The sequence below is a fragment of the Erithacus rubecula genome (genome assembly GCF_903797595.1).
Source record: "Erithacus rubecula genome assembly, chromosome: 12".
Lineage (NCBI taxonomy): Eukaryota > Metazoa > Chordata > Aves > Passeriformes > Muscicapidae > Erithacus > Erithacus rubecula.
In genome coordinates this window covers 5,901,529-5,922,373 of record NC_136664.1, presented here as the reverse complement: position 1 = coordinate 5,922,373, position 20,845 = coordinate 5,901,529, and the positions used below count along the sequence as shown (strand labels likewise).

Here is a 20,845-nt window from a genome sequence, read left to right as displayed (position 1 = left end):
CAGTGAAGTTTGCCTGACTGCTTGGCTGGGTTTTGTGTATTTAGGATTGCAGTAAAAGTAGAAACATTTCTTGACAGCCGTTGTGTATTGTGACATCTGAAATTGGAACAGGCACTTCTAAATTTTCTGCACATCTCCTCAACTCAAAGGTTTATTATAGCTACTACTGTGTTATGGTAGTGTTAAACTACAGTGAACTTTCCATAATGGGAATGCACTTACACCGAAGACAGATGTAGGATTTCTGTAGGAGATGGAAAATAAGATATCCCAGGCAAATAAATACCTGATGACTGTGCCCATTGCAGTCACTCTACCAGAGTGATTAACCTTTTTATCTTCAATTACATTCCTAAGTGATACAATTTGTTCCAGTAAAATAGTGTGCAGATCCAGTCTTGTTCAATATTTCCCACAAATACATTGACTTGCAGTTTTGGTTTATGAAATCCTTTCTGTTGTTGTGGTTCAGTGGCAAGAGAGATGAGGTAATTACAGAGCACTGGTTTCTCTCCAGTGCATAGTCAATGCTGTTAGACCACTCATATACCCAATTGTCAAAAAAAGTAAGGAAAAAAAGGCTGAAATATCTTTACCAGAAATTAAGTTGGTGCTGCTGAAGTTACAACGTGCATTTTATGTCATCCTACATGTTGCTATGTTTGTTTTGAAGTAATGTTTCATTATTGCTATTGTATGATTAAATATTGAGAGTATTGCTTTTCCAATTGTTCTACTCTAGTATTTAATGAGTGCAATTAAATGGAAAAATTGCCTTTTTAACTGATGGTAGTCTATTAATGTCTCTGTCTGTTCAGAAAAGAAAAGAAGTGAATTATTAGAATGACAAATGAGTCAAAGTTACCACGGTGATGGAGAGGTGCGATTCCCCTCCACATAATCTTCAATTAGTGATCTTTGTAAGAGGATGTTTTTCAAAAGGGTAATAGAGAAGTAATGAGATCAGAAGGAGGTCAAACCCAGCCTTCTTCGTTTGGCAGTTTGATTAATTTATTTCTCCTTCTTGCAGAGTGCTGTAAGGGGCTTTGGCACCTGGTGTTTTCCGTGGGACTCTTGTTGAAGTGGCTGCTTATGACAGTCTTTCGTGTATCCAAGAATGCTCATCCTCTCAGAACTGGAGGTTTTTGAGTGGTTCAGATTTGTTCTTTAGTACAAACACTCACTGAAAAGGAAGCTTTTGAGAAGGAGCCATCCTTGATTCTAGGCAATATAACAATGTGTATTGTAATGAGGCAAAGTGCTCAGGCCTAGTGCTGGGGTGCAGAGCAGCTTCCATCCCTTCAGGGGATGGTAAAGCCTAAGGAGAGGGGGGGAAAGAAGGAGCCAAGAACATAAACTTGCAGTGAAGTTGCTTTTCCCACAATATCTGCTGGATCCCACAACACCTTCATGAATTCACACGTGTAGCACTTCTGAATCCTCCAGGTGTTCCTTCCTGCCCCTTCTCATTCTTGCCACTTGTGTAGAAAGTTTCATTTTAAGGAGTAATGAGCTGTTTTCTGATGGTGATCATAAACCTGAGTGGCTGTGACCCCATGCAATGTGTTAAGCCTGTGCCATGAGTACAATTATATCCATGTTTAGTTAATTCTCAGTAGTAATTCACTTTTTAAAAATATTCAAAGTCGTTTTCCTGCAAAACTGAAATGCCAGTAGCTTTTCTCAGCAGTTTCCTCAGGTTTACATATTTGTGCATGGATCAGTTTTGCTCTCCTGATAGTTGAATGTATTAATGTGGTTTCAATTTTGACATAAATTCAGCCATTCTATGCAAACTAACATGTCATAGAGCAGCAGTAGATGTTAATTTAATATGACATTCTCTTGCTAGCACGTGACATTAACAGTAGCATGATATCCAAGACTTTAATATGTCTGGGTTACCTAAGTTTAAGCTCAAGATACTCATGCAGCTTTTATTTTTGGCTTTGGGAAGTGTAACATTAACACTGAATTTTCTCACTTTCTCATGAAGTCTTTGCAACAGTCAGTTAGCAGATGCTCAGAATTTTTAAAAAATTCATATTATTATTATTACATTTAAAATGTTTCACCAATAAAAAGAGATACTTTGGATTAAATAGGTTATAAATGTTTTTATTGTACTGATAATCACAGAAACATAGAATGGCTTGGGTTGGGATTTAAATACCATCTAAAAGGTTAGATATTAAAGATTATTACTCTAATTGCATTTATAATCACAAATCAGAGGCACAAAACAATTTTGTGAATTTCACCTCTTTTTAGGTGCTGTCCATTTGGGGGGAATTTACACATGCACACACATATTTATGTGTATAGATAAACATGTCTCCTACTTATCAAAGTTCTCTCAGAACAGAAAAAGTAAAATTAGATTTTTGTAAGCTGGAGTGATGTGCATGTTCTTATTTTCAATGTGTGGTAAAGTAATGCTTCAATTTTATTTTTTAACAGTATTCTATAATATAAATAATCTAGTCTTTTCTTCTGCAGACTGTTTAATTCAGACAGGTTGAAGTTGCCTCCAAAGATTGGCGTCAAATTGAGGAAACCATTCATGTAGTAAATAAGATAATTTGTTTCTGCCCAAAAAGATTAAAATATAGATTTTTTTCTTTTTTTTAGCCCATATGATTTAACACATACATTTCCTGCATCTCTATGATTCTGAATGCATTTTGAAATTAGGCACTTCTACATGTTTTTTTTTATTTTCGTATTCTGCAGTGCACCTTTAACTTGAATTTCTGGACTTTTAATTAATATAATCAGTAGAGATCTTTATATCTTTCCTAGATATTGATAAGTGTTTATGTAATTTTAAAATGTGATGGGAAACTGATGCTCTTCATGAAAGCAGAAGTTGTAAAAACAAGTAGCAAGTCCTACAGCTTGAGTATTGTTATATAAATAAATGAAGGCAAATGTGTTCTGACACCTGTTTTCTGTGACATATTTAAAGTCAGGGATATATTTCACTTTGCTTTTTTGTGCAATCATAAAATCTGTGGTGATTTTTAATTGTTCTTCACCTAGTTTTTCACAATGTCAATCTTCCTGCTTGTAGATAAAATAGCAAGTTTATGAGTTTTGGTAATTTTGGGGCTTTGTTTGCTTAGAAAGAAGAAAAAGAAGCTACAAGCTCCTGAAAAGCTGCTTTTCAGCTGCTGAAAATTTGGTTCCTGTTGGAATGTGGTGGGTGGGAGTTGCTCACTCTTCTGCCTTGGTTTTTGGGCTAATTTTGTGGCATTGGCTGGAATCAGGCTTGTGGACTGATCTCCCCTTAGAAAATTAAATATTTGGGTGGCTGAAGTCTGTTCAGAACAACCCTAATTAATGTCTGAAAACACTTTTGAGGTGAGCATTTATGTTACCACTTTTGTAACCCCATGCAATGGCCACAAACTTTTTCTCTTCAGGCATGAAAATCTCATGAACTGAGGACTGGGTTTTCACTGTGATGGTCAGAACAGGTTCAGTGTAAGTACACTGCAGCTTTTAGGTGCTTTTCAGATTGTATTAAACTTTAGAGAAATCAGAATTACATGTTATTAAATACTTCTGGACTGCCTTAACCATCAAAAATAAAGCAAAAAGGAAAAGTTTATTTTCTTTGTACCTTGAAGGCAAAATAATGTGTTGGCTAAACTTCCCACAGGAGCTTGGCTCCCTCATAATGCAATGTTTAGTGCATAATGGCTCCTTATCTGTTTTTTGTGCAAAATCCATTCTGGATTATTTGGCTCTACTTAAATAAAGTTGTTTGCTTTTAAATTTTTTTTTTTTTTTTTTTTTTTTTTTTTTTTTTTTTTTGCAATGATGTTGGTATCTAACTAATACAACTTTTATGGATTAATCAGTTCCTGAATATGCAGGTTGTTCTCTTCTTATGTGATGCAAGCTTTTGTACAGAACATCTATTTCTCCAGACTGTCTGACCACACAGTTTGTCCATAGATATTAATTTCTCAGTGTTTTTTTAGCTTCAAGCTTTGGCACTTTTATACTAAAAATCCATGTGAGCAGAAATTTGTGCTGCAGAAATGAAAACTAGAAAATAACCACAGTGAAAAATCACACTCAGTAGAGTTGAAAGTTGAAACATCACCTAGAAGATTTACACATTAGAAATATTAAACTAGTTGTTAAATAAATGCAAACAACACATGAACTTTTTCTGAGACTCAAAGAAGATCAAGTGAGAGGTGACAATCTCTGTATCTCCTTCCTTTCCCCCTCCACCTATTTAGTGAGATTCACACTGTTCTTACTCAGAATTTTGCAGAAGAAATATTTCTGAACCTAGTGCCTGAAATCATATCTCTGCTCTTAATTATTTATTTAGTTGACACTAGATTGTCCTAAGGTCCTATAAAACACTGGAAACACTCTCATTCCTTGCTGTATGTTACTTTGGTAGTTTGGAGTGACAAAACCATTTAGACACTGTGGCTGTTACCTTATCATGGTTTGAAAGGTAAAACAGAACATGATCATCTTTTTAATAGGAACACTATGTGATTCATAGGTGGTGAATATTTCATGCACTTTGCATTTGCCTTTGTGCAGGAGGGTAAATGGAAAGTAAATCCATGTGTACTTTAGACAGTAAAAAGGCATTACTTTGTTACATCATATAAACATGTAGATTTGATTCTCTCTTTACTCATGCTGTAAAAAGAAAGTTTTAAAGTGTTTAGCCATACCTGAAAATGTAAATGCCTGAGCCTAATGTAATGCTGAAAAAAAATTAAGATAAATGATACTGCATCCTTGCCACAAACTGCAGCTTGTACAAAATTCACTTTAGTTATTATACAGTGAATACGTGTGCTAAACCTCCTCTGTGTATGCACAATTTATGTTGAATGCAACATGAATCATTTTAATAGACCAAGCAAAAAGTCCCCAAAGTCAATTTTCAAATTATGAACCTTGGAACAGAATATAGCAACAATGAACAACAAATAGTTCAGATTTTATGCTGAACTACAAATGAACCATTAAAGGTACAGTATACTCATTCAGAAAAAAGAGTTTCTCCTTATCATCACAGTGGCTAAAAAGCATAACAAGAATATTTCTTAAAGGTCAGTTCTAAATTTTCTCTTTTTCTGTACCTTATTAAGAGGCACATTCATGAGAGGTGATGCCATGAAGATTTTCATATCTGTTGCGACACTTGGATGACTCTGGTTATTCTGGTTAGATTCTGTCTCTGATCTGCCATGTAACCTTGAGAAAGACTGGGTTTAATGCTTTAAAATTCAAGAATCCATTCAGATTTACTGCTTAAAAATTGGCCTGGCTTCAGATGAGCCATTTGAATGGAAAACTTTTTCACTACCTGATTTTAGCTGTCCAGTGTTACCAGGGCACAGCAAAGGTGGTAGCAGAGGGGCACAGGTCTCTTAAAGGTTGATAAGGAATTAAAATTCAACAGAAAGGAAGGCAGAGGGTTTTAGTGTCATCTAAAACTTACAAGAGTTAAAAAGCATATAAGTGGTTTCTCATTGCCTCATCTACTTCACTGATGGTATTTTTCATTGCTGGATACTTTAATTAATGAAATAATAATAGATTTAGTTGATTAAATGGATGCTGTTTATTAAAAAAAAAACCAAACCAGTATTTTTGGAGGCTTTTCATTTCTTTAAAACTTATCTCTGTCCTCCTAAAATTGCCTGCTAAATCAAAGTTTTATAAATATAAACCTCTGCTTATTTTCTTGGCACATGCTTTTGCATGGGCCTGAGAGAATTAGTGAGTCATGCCTTGAAATGCTCTGTGGAACCTTGTGCAATTCAGTGTTCTTTAACTGGCCAAATTTGCTGTTCAGATTGGAGAAGACAGAATAAAGTAAAAAGACTAAAAAATTGTACTGAATGGTGTCATGGGTGAGGAGAAAAGGGCTATTTTCAGTTAACTTTATCAGGCATGTAGTTAAAAATTGAAATTGTCAGTAGTATTTTCCAGATAGAAGTACATGAGGAAAATAATTTAACTCCAAAGTTCACAGCTGTTGTGTCATGGTCAGTTCTGAAAATGTTCTGTAAGGTTTCACATCATGGCTGTGAAATCTGTGCCTGAAAATGCTGCAAGAACTGTGGGATTCTGAAGGATTCTGTATTCTGATTTATTCTGTATTTCTGTTAAAACTGTTTAACATGGTCTGTGGAGCACAGCATAGGAATCATAGATTTCCCATGAAAACCTGTGTAGTTCTGACTGTTTTGAGCATTTATACCATCAGATTGTATAAAAGGATTTATAAAATCTATTACAGAAGTTTAGAAGGTTGCTCATTGAAAATCAGCTTTCTGTAATTCCTAGAGAGAGAATTTGCCTTTGCATTTTGATCAAGTCTTTATTAGTAATTTTTGATAATTGCATCATTTAAGATGTTTTTTTAAGCATCTCTGAAAACTGCTGTAAGTTTTGGGAAGATAACATTTCTTCCAGAGCAGAAGCTAAAATCTGTTCTAGATTTCCATGAAAGTTTCTTTTTTTTTTTTTTTTTTTTTTTTTTTTTTTTGGTGTATTTCTTAAAAGTCACAAGCCTACCATTAGAATAGTAAAGAAAAACCAAAAATGGACCAACCCTTCATTTCTACTTCAATATTTTATTTTTCAGTCTGGTAGGAGAGCACTGTTGCCATGGGGTGTCCATGGATCAAATTACATCTAAATGGAACTTGATATATTTTGGTAGGACTGGGTTCCAGCTCCTTATGTTTACACTAGTGCAGGTTATTGGTGAACATTTATAGCTCTGCAGATGATGGTGCTTGTAAATGATCTCAGAATTACTCTCTGCTTTTACTGTGTGTGTTTGGTCCTCTCCTGCAGTTACTGAGACCCCAACCCAGGACATTTTAGGGTTTAGTTGCTGTTGGAGACCTAAAACCTGACTTTGAAGTATTTCTGGGCTTTTAGTCAGGATTCTTGATGAAGCAGGTGTGCTAAATTATCTGCATTTGATACACAAATTCAGCAGAAACTCTGCCTTTTTGTTTTTAAATTTTTTTTAAAATTTATTAGCCCCTGCAAAAATTTCAAATGACTAAGCACTTCTCATCTTTAAGCAAAACCTTTTTCTTATTGCAGGAAAGATAATCCAGTATCCCATGGTCTTGCAGGTCAGAACATTATTAGAGTCAGAAAAGAATTTTATACAGATGGAGAAAAAAAGTTTCCCATCTACTAAGCCAGAAATCTCCAAACTCAACTAATTTTATGGTGTCAAGGCAAGAAATATGTTTTGGTGTTTCAGTTTTGACTTCTTGCCTCCCATTCAGGTTATGTCAGTGATCCACAGAGATCTAACCAAGGTAGCTGCAAAATCACACTGTGCACTCTACTGCATTGTAGGAGACAGCCTGAGCATCACAGAATGTGAAATTTATGCTGGTAAAGAGGGAGTATGGATCAGCAACCCACTGGTTTTAGCCAAAAAACCAAACCAGCAGTAAGATCAGAGAAGGGGCCCTGTGGTTTCATCCAGACTCTGATCCACTTCATCATTCTACTCCCCAATGCATGAGAGCCCCTCCAACTGCTGGACAGGTGAGGAAACAGATTTACTACAAAAAACAGTGACAAAAAAAAAAAGTTGAAAATGCTTTGTTTTCTTTTTCCTGTAGATTATGAGATGTAAAAGTTATGAAAATGATGTGTATGTATGGAAAGATCTTATTTATATTCCACAAGAGTAATAGTTATTCCAATATAATGGCAGCCCCCCTTTATTCCTCAGCATCATGCATTTTCTTCATTTTGTGATATATTATGTGGCTTTTTGGTGTAACTACACTTTTAGATCTTATTGAATAGAATTTATGTGTTGCCTTATGGAAAACTTGTTTCACAATTCATTAATTATTTACTATTACTTGACCTTACAGTACATGAAAAAAAACCTATCCCATAACTGTAATTTCAGTTCTCTCTAGTGTGAAATCAATCACATTCCACATCTTTTATATTATTTAAAATGTGAATCATGAAATTTTCCTGTGGATTTCTCCCAAGTTACTGAGATCTTTCAAGTCTTTTTGTGTAGGAAATGTGGAGGTTGTCCCCTGCAGACCTGGCCAAGCCCTGATTGCCTTGCAAACCATCTGGGGCTGTCCTTTCTTGTCAGTGGAACTGGGGCTTGTAAAGACCAGGATTGTTTTATAAAGATCTACTTCATAGGATTTCTCTTTGCTTTGTGTACAAGCAATATTTAGACAAGAACTCAGTTTTTAACTTGCACCTCCCTACCCCTACCACCCAAATTGTGCCAAAAATGTTCCTGAATAAGTTTGATGCTGGGTGGGAACTTCTGGACAGCTGGATGATGCTGAATCCACTTTTGGTATTTGTGTGAGGAAGGTGCTGGGTGCTGTGTTTGTATTTAAAGTTCAGGAACAATTAGGGAATTGTTGTGGGAAGCAGCCTGGTGCACTCAAGGAAGTGATGGCAGTTTTGTTAGTGATACTGAGATGCATTTTCTGATTTCTTTGACAGTAATTTCTGAAAATGCATGAGTAGATAAAAGGAGAAATCAGTTATGCACTTGAGATTTGGAGGTTACTTTTTCCCCCTGAAAATCTGTAAGGGAAGTATTATCAGAAACAAGAATTTTTAAACTGTATTTTAAGCAGAAGATTACTTTTGTGGAACAAATTACATTTGTACCTAAGCCTGCACAGAATTAGATTTCTGTCCTCGACAAAAAATCTTGCCTCTTATTAATTGCTTCTCTTTTTACCTCCATGTATGCCCATATTTTTTTGCTCTATGATACAGTTTATCAACAAAATATGCATTTTCTCAATTTTCCTTTCAGTAGTTAAATGTCAAATGTTCTAAGGTCTAAAACATGTTCAGATTGCCAGATTGTATCTTATGCAAACCCTGACTATTTTAGAAACATGAATATAATCATATTAAGCAAAAGCCATTCCAGCTATTCATGTATAAGCTTTTATGAATCTCAGATGTAATTGACAGCATTTAATTTTACTTAAGTAACAAAGGCTTTGTAACTATAGCTTTTCCTGATACCTGAGCATAGCTAGGAAAAAAATTCAGAGTACATGTAATATTACACAAGGAAATAAACTTAATTTTCTTGAAATATACAGTAGGGCATATAAATGGACTTTGGGAAAAAATAGTCGAATGAAAAGTCTAATGCTATTTTCCTAAGCCACATTTGCTAAATGCAGAGTTTTGCAAGGTCAGCAGTTATACTGGAGTTGAGGAGAAATGGCTTCAGTGGCTTTAACTTTACCAGTGCCCTTGATGAGGTGCAGAGTTGTCAGTATTCTCGTAAAATTCCTCAGTGATGGCTTCTTCTGTTCTCTTTATTTCCTTAAGTGAACATCTGTCTAATTGTTCACCTCCATTGCTTTAGTGCTTTCCTCATGCTTTCTCTGTTTCCAGACAATAAACTTTATTTTCTTCATAAGAATTCAGTCTACGCAAGGGTATTAGGCAGCTTGTTTGCACCTTTTAATTTCTGGAAGTTTTCCAGAAGGGCTTTTTGCTGTAGTTCCAATGGGTTCATCAGTGAATCATGTAACATAATGCAGCATTGTGTTTGGGTTTTTATCCGTTACCTTCTGTTTATAAACATCTGCTTGGAAATTTTCTTTTTGGAATTTTTTTTTTTTAATCTGTTTTACATTTTTGCATGTGGCATATGGGTAAAATACACATTACCTGCTACTTTTTCAGGTGTTCAGGTAGGTACAAGCAAGTATTTACCTTAACATTTGGGAAAAGCCTAAGCTACTTGCACAAACCCCAAAATTTCAAGGTAGAATATGTGCTGGTTATTTAGCTATGTAACAATATCTGTTAAATTAAAAACAATTTAATAATTGAATGGCTGCATTAAAACTTGGCATTAACACTTTTGGTTGCAGGATTGCAGAAGGCATTAAAAAGTCTCTCTGTCCAGTAGAGAGAGTATTGCTCTCAGACTTAGCATGCTGTTTCTCTTGTGTTCAGTTCTTTGTGTTCAGGGTTTTTTCTTCCTTTATAAAGGGGAAAGGCAGTGTGTGTGTGGGGGTGTTTGAAATTATTTTTTCCTCTTATCTGTACAGTATTTATATTAATCTTGCCCACTTATTCTTCAGGCAAATACTTAATGTTGGAATTTAGTTGTTAAGCTTTTCCTGCTGTTTTATTTGCTGTCCTGGCACCACTTCCTTGTTTTTTATGTACAAATACCTGTGTAAATAAATTTTTTAAGGCATATTCTTCCTCCTTCTGATCATATTGCTCATATATAAGTTGTATTTAGGAAACAAGTGTTTTAGTAAGTTTAATGACGAGCAACTGTCTGCTGTCCTTCTATATTGCTGTATGAGACAATTACTTTCTGGATTAATTTTTTTATCTTGTGATCAAAACATTATCAGAAAATTAATGTATATTTAGTAAATGAAAATTTCAAAGCTGTGCTTAAAAATAAGACACTTGATTATGAACTTTTTTCATGTTTACACTAAAGCCATTTTAAGGCATTCTTAATTATTAGAACAATGGGACTTGGCCTTCTGACCCCTCGTGTCTGGAGCTGCCCCACTGAGCATCTGTAAAATCCACGGTCTGGACTTTGATCTCAGCTTTCAGACAGCCTTGGAGTTACCTTACCTATTTAATGATGTGTTTGCTTTATGTCAGTGATTCCTGAGATGGGCCACGTTTGCACACAAATTTAATTTCAGCCTTTGTGTTTATTTTGTTCATGTTTTCTTTGTCACACCGTATTTCTTTAGAAAGAAAGTAGAGAAAAGCTTCTTCCTTTTGTGACCACAGATCAGGTGGCAGAAGGGGAGGTTTCCATATTCTGGTACTGAAATTTTCCTGTGCATGCAGAAAAACTTCATATTTTTGTTCAAGTCTATATTGTGTATATTGAGTGTATATTAAGAAGCTGATCCTGCCAACCCTTGTACAAGAAATCTTTACTAATGTGATTCAGTCCTTTTATTTCACTTTCTAAAATTACATACATATCAATGTGACCATTTTCAATGCATCTCTTTGCTTGGGAGTGTGAACAGCTGGGGAAACAAAAGAGTTTGTGTATGTGTTTATTTCTTTGAGGATACTGTTCTGTAAGTTATCAATGTTATATTGTTTAAATCTAGGAAATTGTAACCACGAACTGCCAATTAAAATGGCTTAAATAGCTAATTATTCAGTTTTTTCAGTTCTTTGTCTCATATATGTATTTCTACTTACGTTGAAGCATCCTGACATTATTCATGAGTACAGAAGTGATGGCTGTTAACCATATCGATATTTTTATTTTTTCCTAATAGGAAAGAGCTGTACCTTAAATCCCTGGCAGGGTTTGCTATCCCGGATAGCTGCAGTGCTTTTGTAAACCTGCAGACGTCACTGTGCTGCCAGTTAATTGTTCTGCGGGCGCTGCTCCGGCCAGGCTGGAAACTCACCCTGCTCCCCTCTCACAATCGCAGCCCTTGGTTTCAATCTGAAACCATTTCAGCTTCATTTTAATATTGGTACCTCATTTCCAAAGTTCCACTAAAGGAAAACTGGTAGGAGCCATGTCCTGAGGGTTGTCTTTAATTATTAGTTATTGTTGTTTCAATGCAGATTTATGGACTACTTATTTTGTGTCATGTAACATACAATTTTTAAGCAACATTTTTCAATCTGAACGCAGCTTCCAGGAGGGCAAGCTGCCCAGAACATCAGTGATCTCACAGTTATTACTTTGTGTCATATATAATCTTGTTTTTTCCTGCAACAAATAAATCTTTGGGCCTCCCTGCAAAAAACATTTGTGGTTACAGTATAATAAAAATAAACCGTTTGTCGTGACTGCAGCTGACATTTATCAGCCTATTTGTGGGTGCTCTTTCTCTCTCTGTATAATACGGAACATAATTTGTCACTTTGTAAATACATTCCAGCCTAAATCCCTGCCAGCATCTGTTAGTGTTTGAAGGATTAATGCACTGCACAGTGCATGTCTGCACTTTCAGGCAACAACGTAGCTTATGGTTATGGATCATGAGAGAACAGGGAAAAAGGGTTCATTTTGTATTTACTTAAACATTGTTGCCCTTTTGACCATCCTGCTTTTCTGCTCTTGTTTGTCATCTGGAGTGGGGACTCTGCCTTCCCTTCCCTCTGTGACAGCTGCATGTGAAATCCTGCTGGAAGTTCTGCACACCGCTCTGTGTGGAGCTGCACATATAAGATAACACCTCTTTAATTTTATGGATAATTAACAATGGTAATAATGTACTGCAATGGGGATGTTACTGGTTTAGTCCATTTAGAAATTCTCCTTTTTACCCCAGCTTCTGCCATTTCCAACAAATCTCTTATTCTGTTGCCTCCTACGTTGCTTCCTTCTCAGCAACCCATAAACTGACTTTATTTAATTTTAAAGTCTTCAAATAGAGGGAGTTTTAAAATCAAAAAAGCCTGTAGCTTCTAAATTATCCCAATGCTGTTTGCCTTGTTGCTCTCTTTGAAAATGCATTCTGCTATCACTTCAAATCTTGCAGAATGAAAGGAATTGAAAGCATCTGAATAGGAGCCTCTCCTCAGCTGAGATTTTCTTACATGTTCCCAGGCTCCCTTGATCATTCTCTAAACAAGGAGATATGTTTATTAGAATGGTAAACCCTACACATGATGTTATATATTGCCAAGATTATTTGAGATTCCCCAAGATAAATTCAAATGAGCTTTATAGGAATGGGCATTTGGAGATGGAAAGAAGTGATCTATATCCAGGGAAAAAAAACCCAAAAACCAGCAACCCAGCTAAAAGTAGGCTCCCAAGTAATTACCCACAGTATGTGTGCATTAAGAGCTAAACAAATTCCTGTTGCCAAAATCTGCAGTAGATTTTTGTTTAAGTACATGTAATTTTTTGTTATTGAAGCAAATGTGTCCTGTGTGCAATGGAACCATGTGCATCCAGGAAAAGTCAGGGCATTTGGAGCCTACTAAATGAAGTATTCTGAAATTATCGTCCAGCAGGTTTTGTATGTTTTTGTTCTCTCTAGTTATGAAGTAAATAATTTAAAAAATAACTGTAGGAGAATGACTTATTTTGCTCATTTTAAGCATGATTTAAGATTTCTGGGGCATAGTTTATTTCTCTGAAGATATTAATTTCATAAAGAAATGCAGATGTTTTCCCTTTTTTCCTTTATAATTATCTTCAGAAGATATGAAAGGCCAAATTTACAGAGATACTGATCTAAGACTTAACTAATGTAAAGATTATGAAATAACATTATTGCTTATTGTAGTGGTAAGTGGTATTTATTACAGAAGATTTATTAAAAAAGGATATTAAATTCCGAAAAATGAAGCAACCACAAAGAAACAAATGAATGTATGTGTAGACATTTGCTAAAAGAAAGAGATAAAGCTCTAAAACTATTGGGAAATTTAAAATGGTGATTGCATGATAAGTCAAATATACAAACTGTACCTGGGGACTTGAGTGCCATTTTCATATTTGGATTTTAAATGATAGGTAAATTAAGTATTTGGATGAAGGAAAAATAGTGCTGTGAGCAGTGATTTGTTTAAATGTGAGGACCAAATGCCAGGCTGGTGTTTGCCATCCTCAGAAGCTGAACTCCTTCCTACCAGACCACCTTTATCACTTTTCCACATCCCTCACCTTCAGAATTTCAGGCTCATGTGTTGCTTTTGCATTTAATCTCTGTCTAAGGGAGGATCTAGACTTCTCAGTTGTTCTTATAAACCAGCTGAGCCCAACATTAAATCTTCAGATGTTTGTTCAAGCTTATTGTGTGGGGACAATGGCAACTTTAGACATTCATTTGCAGGACAATCCTACAACAGCTTGAGGGCTTCAGGTTTTTCTGAAGAGGCTTCTAAGTTGTAGATGGTGCCAGAAAGATAAACACTGTTCTTTGCCAAACATCCAGAATTGTTCTGGAGGAGGGATAGAGACAAAGAAAACAATGGTGCTAATAATTTATTCTTCATGATAAAATGTTGGTCCAAGGCTGATCAGCAATCTGAGCAGTTTGCAGGCTCGCACTGACCCAATAAATTTTGATCTGTGTGCTGTTCTTTTGACTTGGATGAAGGCAACCCCTGCAGGAATTCCATTTTTGTGAAGATCAGGCAGATATAGTTACTTAAGCAGGAAGAACCAGGCTTTACAAATTAAGGTTTTGGGAGAAGATGTACACAGCACCAGACTATGACAGGATTGAGCAGGAAGAATAATGGAAAAATTTGCATCACTAAATTACAACAAAATACAGGTTAAACAAGCACATCAGGAAGTAGTGAAACCAAGTATTACTATTTTTTTTTCTAATGAAAGAAATAAAATACTTTTCTTCTCTAATTTTTATGAAGAATTGAGTTAGTCCCAGCAATTTCCTTGTACATCTCTTAAATGGGTTAGTAAAATGGTTAATATTTGGGAAATTGGTCTGTGCATCTTAAAGTTGGTGGAAATTTGAAAGTACTGCAGAAATACAGCTGATCTGGGGTGGGGGAGGAGGAGGGTGGAAATAGAAAAATGAGTGTAAAAATGTTCCACCACAAGGTGTTCTAATGAACTTTATTGAGATATCCCAAAGGCAGCAGAACACATTATTAAAGCATCTACCAGAGGGGCTGGGTGCTCTAAAAGCAGTGGGGTGCATCCATCCCCATCAGCTCCACAGAGCACACAGCCAGGGGAAGCTGCCATTGCATAAATACAGTTTTGCATGAAGTACCAAATGTTGACTACATTAGGGACAATAATATTTGCAGTCCTAATCCTGAGTGAAAGCCTTTTTCCCCATTAGGTACCCCCATAAATAGTGCATGGCACTGGCTATTGACTGTCATAAGCTATGTGTCAAATTGTCAGATGTGCTTCTAAAACATCCCCTGCTCCATCCTCAATGTGGAAATATGAGTTTATTTGGGTATTGCTTGTCATATGCTGAGATTTGGTTATTTATTTGCTTATTTTCAGATAATTCCACAGATTTTTCATCAGCTTTGATGTAAAATTCTTTTTTTTTTCCTGAAGATTTTCTTCCTTAGACAGCCTGTCAGAATCTGCATCCCAAGACGTTGTCATGAAGATCTTTCTGTATTAAATTAAACTGCTTTTTACCAATTGATTGTACTTTTAGTTCCTCAAAGTCAGACATTCCTGTTGTTGTGCTAAGTATTCAGTTTTGAGTTAAGGACTTTTAAATATTGAAGATGTACACACACTATTTTCTGAGAGTAAAATTATACAGTAAATTATGCAGTGTCCACTACAGTACATTTTAAGTAGACCCTCACAAAATGACTTGTACTTACATGAGATACAGGGGCTACAGCATATTTATTAAGACTCTTCAACTCTGTATGAAACTGGAGCAGTCAGAAGTAATGGTGTCTGCTGAAAGATTCTTTATCATATGAATTTACTTTTAGTCATCTATTATTTATTTCAGCTATTTTATATGCCATTATAATAAATATTATGACAGAGAAAGCTTTTATGCTTCAACTTATTGTACTGCTCTTCACTTCCTTGCAATCCTTCAGGAAAATGTAGCTATGCTTTACCTATATTTAACGTAAATCATCACTTACATTTGAATGAAAAATTCACTATGAAAAAAGACTCCTTCTTCAATACCAAGACACAAATGCACAATCATGTTTACTGCCAAACTACTCTTCCATGCAGTGTTCATTTTTAAACAATTTTTAAGCTGTAAAGTGAATGCATTGCATATAGTGAAATAGCTGGCTTTTCTGGGGGTTTTCACTTTTGTGTTACTTTCTGGCTAAATAAGCATTTTTCTAGCATGAGTGCAAAGTATAACCAATTGCACTTAAGTGTTTTTAATATTTTTGCTCCAATAGGGAGCAGCTTACATACAAAACTGTACAAGCTGTTTGCTGGGGTTGTGTAGAGTAATGAAACTTACCTGGAAATATTGATGAAAGGCTTTAAGAACTGAGTGTGAAACATGAAAGACACGATAATTTTTTTTTCTTTGCACTTTTCAAAGTGCTATTGTGTTAGGTTTAGAGGAGGACTTGTTTGGAACTGGAGATTGATTTGCCTTTGGCTGTTTCTTCAAAGGCACCACGTTGATGCCTGGACATTGTCAGCCTTGAACTGCTCCTTGGCTTCCTGAAATACAAATAGCCCCAATTCCAAACTCAGAACTCTCAGCTGGTTCTGGCTGACCTGGATTTCACAGGGCTCAGCAGACACAGGAGTGTGCCCACCCCTTGTGTCTGTTCTTTGCTGGTCTGGCTCCAGTCCTGGGGGTGGTTTTGGGTGCAGGTGCATTTGTCCTGGGTATCTGCAGCAGCTCATTTTGCACAGCTTTTCAATGGCACCACTTAGTTATGATCTTGTGGTTTAGAAAAAAGCTCCTTGAATTATTCTGCACTCTTTTTATTATCTACTTTCTCCTTAAATGATGTAATTGAAAATAAAGTAGTAGAGGGAACATTAATACCTTTTGTCAATTTAATTTTAAAAATTCTGGAGTTTCCTGCCTTAGTGTGTTGGTTTGACAATGGCAGTTTAAAGACTGTCTCCTGTATTTGGGAAGGTGGCAAGTCTCATTTAAGGTTTCTCAACATAAAATGAGGCATAATTCAGTACTGAAAACATGTGAAGTGGTGAGAGACATCAGCATAATACAATTATGACACATTAGATCAGGATTTGCAGCATACCATTAAGAATCAGTTCTGACTGCAGAGAACAATTACAGTTAAGATGCCTTTTAGCAAAAATGATTTTTAGTTTCATTTTTTATTAAAACCCCCTATGCTCTTGTATACATATCACAATATGTGACACCTAGGCTTCTAGGGAAAGAGAGAAAACATTTTAACAGAGGTAATTCTGAGCTACTGTAGGAAAACAAGCATAAAACCTTCTGCTTGTCATTTAATGGAGATATTCTTACATTATTAAGAACATCCCTTGCAAGTATATTGCCTTATTCATAGGTTTTTTGAAAAAAGCATTGTGATATAAGTAGCAGTGGGAAAATTTGGAATAAAAATGAATTTATACTAAAGGTTAGCATTTCATAGTCTCAAACTGTAGTAGAAATTGGTGGTCTGCAGAAAACCTCTGTGGGGTGAGAGGTGCTGGATTCTTAAGTTGAAGGGAGAACCTGAAATAAAAAATTTGGGGAACTTGCCTAACCTCATGGTACATTAAACTGATTTCTTCCCCAGTTGTGCTTGGAGAAAAACTCACACTTGGCTCCTTGAGTGCCTTCAGAAGCTGAGGTGTGAGTTCTGAGTGCTTTGGATGTCCCATGCTCCAGTTTTTGCTGTGAGGAAAACAGAGTAAATGTGTCTGTGCTCAGTATGTGCCTTCTGTGCATGTGGAGGAAATACAGGCTGCAACCATCAAGGTTTTAAACAGCAAAAGCAGGGAGAAAGTTGAAAAAATATTATGATTTTTAAATTTCTGATTTTTATGTTTTCAATATACTAATCCCCAAATCCAGGCAAAGCTGAGTCTGCTTAACTTCTATTTAGGAAAGTATTTTGGAGGCTTCATAATTTCTTTTTTTCTTTCGGATTTGAAGTAGAGAAGCTTCTCTTCTGTTCTTGGAATCAGTAGCAGAATCCTCATGTGTGACACCAAGAGTAGAAGCATTACCTGAGTGATATCCTGTGGACTTGGATCCTTGTCCCCAAGAGAACAGTAGCTGGCAGCTTGTGGCCTGGTCTGTTGAACAACTTTATTATGGTTTTTGATCCCCTTATGCCCCTGTATTTGTAGCATTCTTGTCCTTTTACCCTTGGGAAAGAGGAGAATGCTTCAACTGAGGAAAGCAGAGGCAAAATAAAACCAACTATGCACACCACTTCTGTATTGAGTAAACAGCTTTGAACTGCTCAGATGGAGAGAAATTGTTGTGGAGTTCTATTGCATAATGCAAGGCAGCATCATCTTTCTCAAGTCTCTGACCATCAAACAGAAGAAAATATTTACCCAGTGGGGCAAAATGAATTCCAGGATGATGTGCATCTTGTGGGGGAAAAAAACTCTTTGTAGCAAAGTTTGGTTTAGCATTTTCCAGCTCCAGCAATTGATAATTCCTATGGAGACAGAACCTGTTGAAATTTTAGTTGTGTTTGTTTTGCTGTCCTGATAAGTCTGGCTGGAATGGGACAAGAGGAATGGGAGTGATACTCTGTTGAAACCAAACCTGAGAGGTAGTTGTAGCAGGCAAAATGGGTGCTGGCAAAATAGAAAACAGATGTAGGGAGAAAAGAGCCAGATGTGATGAAATGGGGAGATCAGATGGATCACTTGAGCTTGGGAGACAATGGAGACTCTTCCTGTGCTGCTGTCCTTTCCTTCCTCCAGCAATGCTCGTGGAATAACCTTGTAATCCCAGCAGATCCCTGTTGCAACCAGCAGCTGCTTGGTTCTGTGGTGACTTTAGTGTTCTGATGAAAATAGGCTTTTGGTTCATTTTGTTCTGAGATCTGGAATTTCCAAATATCTGGAAACAGGGATTTTAAAGCTGAAAATTGTATTTTTTGGGACAGTGTGTCCTCTCCTAGATGAAAAGTTTGCTTTAGAAAAATACAGAATTTCTTTTGAAGATACAGAATCATAGAATGGTTTGGGCTGGACCTTGAAGCCCACCTTGTTCCAAGCCCTTGCCATGGGCAGGGACACCTTCCACTATCCCAGATTGCTCCAAGCCCTGGCCTTGGACACTTCCAGGGATGGGGAGTCCACAGCTTCTCTGGGCAACCTGTTCCAGGGCCTCCCCACTCTCGCAGGGAAGTGCATTTATAAAATGCCCTGGTAAACTCTTACTGTATAAAACACTGTGTAGACTGATCTGTTATTTTCTGTAGTCATTTTATACTGTCTTTTATATCATCTACTACCAAAAATAGATTTTTTTTTTAAATTAATATGTGTCTATCTCAAGTTAACTGTTTTTTATATTTACTGATTTTTTTCCCTATTGGTGTGGTACCTAAAGCACTTCACTATTTATTTCAGGAGTTACATAAGTTTCACCATCAAAATCAAAGCTAAAATACACCTATTAACCTTAACACTGCCTTGAGTGGATTCACTGCATTATATAAAGCTGTGCATTGCATAGTGTATGTTTTTAGCAGAATCACCAAATCACAAATGCTACTTTTGGCACTAAATGTTGCGCTGGTCCATCCCTTTTGATGATTTGTATTCACTCTGGGGTTAGAATGTTAAACTAGGGATTCAGACAAGCTTCATAACACATTTACTGTAATGTGATACTGTGAACTGAACTTGCTGTTATTTATATCTTTTTTTATATTTTCTCTTGTTCCAGCATAAAGCCAAGGTAGAGGCAATGACCTTGGACCTTGCTTCTCTTCAGAGTGTGCAGCACTTTGCTGAAGAATTCAAATCCAAGAATTTGTAAGTACTCAGAAAATTAAATGTAATAATTTCTTGTTATTTTAATGTCTTTATCAGCTGAGCACAGAATCACCATAGTTGGATGGATCAACTGCAGTTAGTGAATAATCTTTTCCCAGAATTTTTTTCAATGTAAATTAAAGATAATTTTTTTCATACAAAAAAAAACCCCCAAAAAACAGATCTCCTATTATTTGATGTGTAGCCCCACTTTTAAAGGGCTTTTTCACCCTGTGTCTCTTGAAAAAGACCAAATGTAAATTGCATAAAAACAGCTCAGGCAACTTGTAACAGTTTTGCAGTGGTTTGGAAGAGGTCAGGGATTAACAATTAGAGCACTGCTCGTCTTACTTTGTTTTATAACCTTCTCTGTCTTCTTTTCATTTGTAAAGTTTAAAAAAAATATAGCCATATGAGCTAGACAGCTCCATTTTCCAGACCTGTATGTGGAATAGTCCATAATAAAAAAAAGAAAAAGGGGAGAGGTTGTGATAATGACATTATTTAACAATAGACAAATTTTTATGGAGATAACCAGGTTAGACCCCAAGTGGTTTGTTTAATTTAGCTTGAACAGAGCAATGAATGTCTGAAGTGAAGAAATTATTTGAAAGCTTTTACGTTCCAAGTCTTGACAACAAATTCCACACTTTGTGCTTTTATCCACAGTTTGTCCCATTGACTGCTGTGAGTATTCAAACAGCTATTTTCTGCAAATATTTCTGTAACTGATATGCATCTTACTGTTCTTCTCAAGAGAATATGACCTCTTAGCTTTGAAAATACATTGTCGTAGAGAAAATATATAACAAAGAGTATTTTTTTCATTTTTGAAACACTGCCAAAGCTAAATCTCACATGGATCAACAGATGACATTTTAGTACTTATAGGCCTTTTAGATTTAAAGAATTGTCAAAACTGACTTCTAACAGAAGTATTTTTACTGCCAAAATCCCTAGTATCAATATTTTCTTATCATGTCATCTTCATATATTAACATTTCTTGAAAGACAAATCCTTGCAGTATTGCTGCTTTAGTGCTAACTTAGTTTTGTGGTGTGAGAGCAGTAAGTGTTTTAATTTAGAATCTTCATGCTTTTAATATGGTACATTTCTTTAAATGTATGGTGCAGTGGAAAGTCAAAACCACCCTTCCAAATGCAGCTCTTAACCTGATTTGTGTGTTGTAGCTCATACCATGGTTGACCTAGCTAGTCCATTAGGTATGCATTTTATAAGTCCTTGGAAGTGAACAGGCTTAAATCAATTTTTGCCAGAGAACTTAGGAAATGAGAAGATCTAGAATCAGTAAAACCTGTTTTGTTTTTGTTGGCATAACCCATTCTACCAGTGTAGGTCTGTTAAGTGACATTGTCAACTAATGT

General features: G+C 36.0%; 1 protein-coding gene across 3 annotated transcripts in view; it reads left to right on the top strand.

Annotated features, from left to right (window-relative positions):
- The window catches only part of WWOX (WW domain containing oxidoreductase), a 467,831-nt gene that overhangs the window by 71,911 nt on the left and 375,075 nt on the right, over positions 1–20,845 (top strand). For all 3 annotated transcript variants that reach the window (XM_079316330.1, XM_079316331.1, XM_079316332.1), the window contains exon 6: positions 19,371–19,459. In XM_079316330.1, the coding sequence (XP_079172456.1) occupies positions 19,371–19,459 (89 nt within the window). The remainder of the gene's footprint in view (positions 1–19,370; positions 19,460–20,845) is intronic.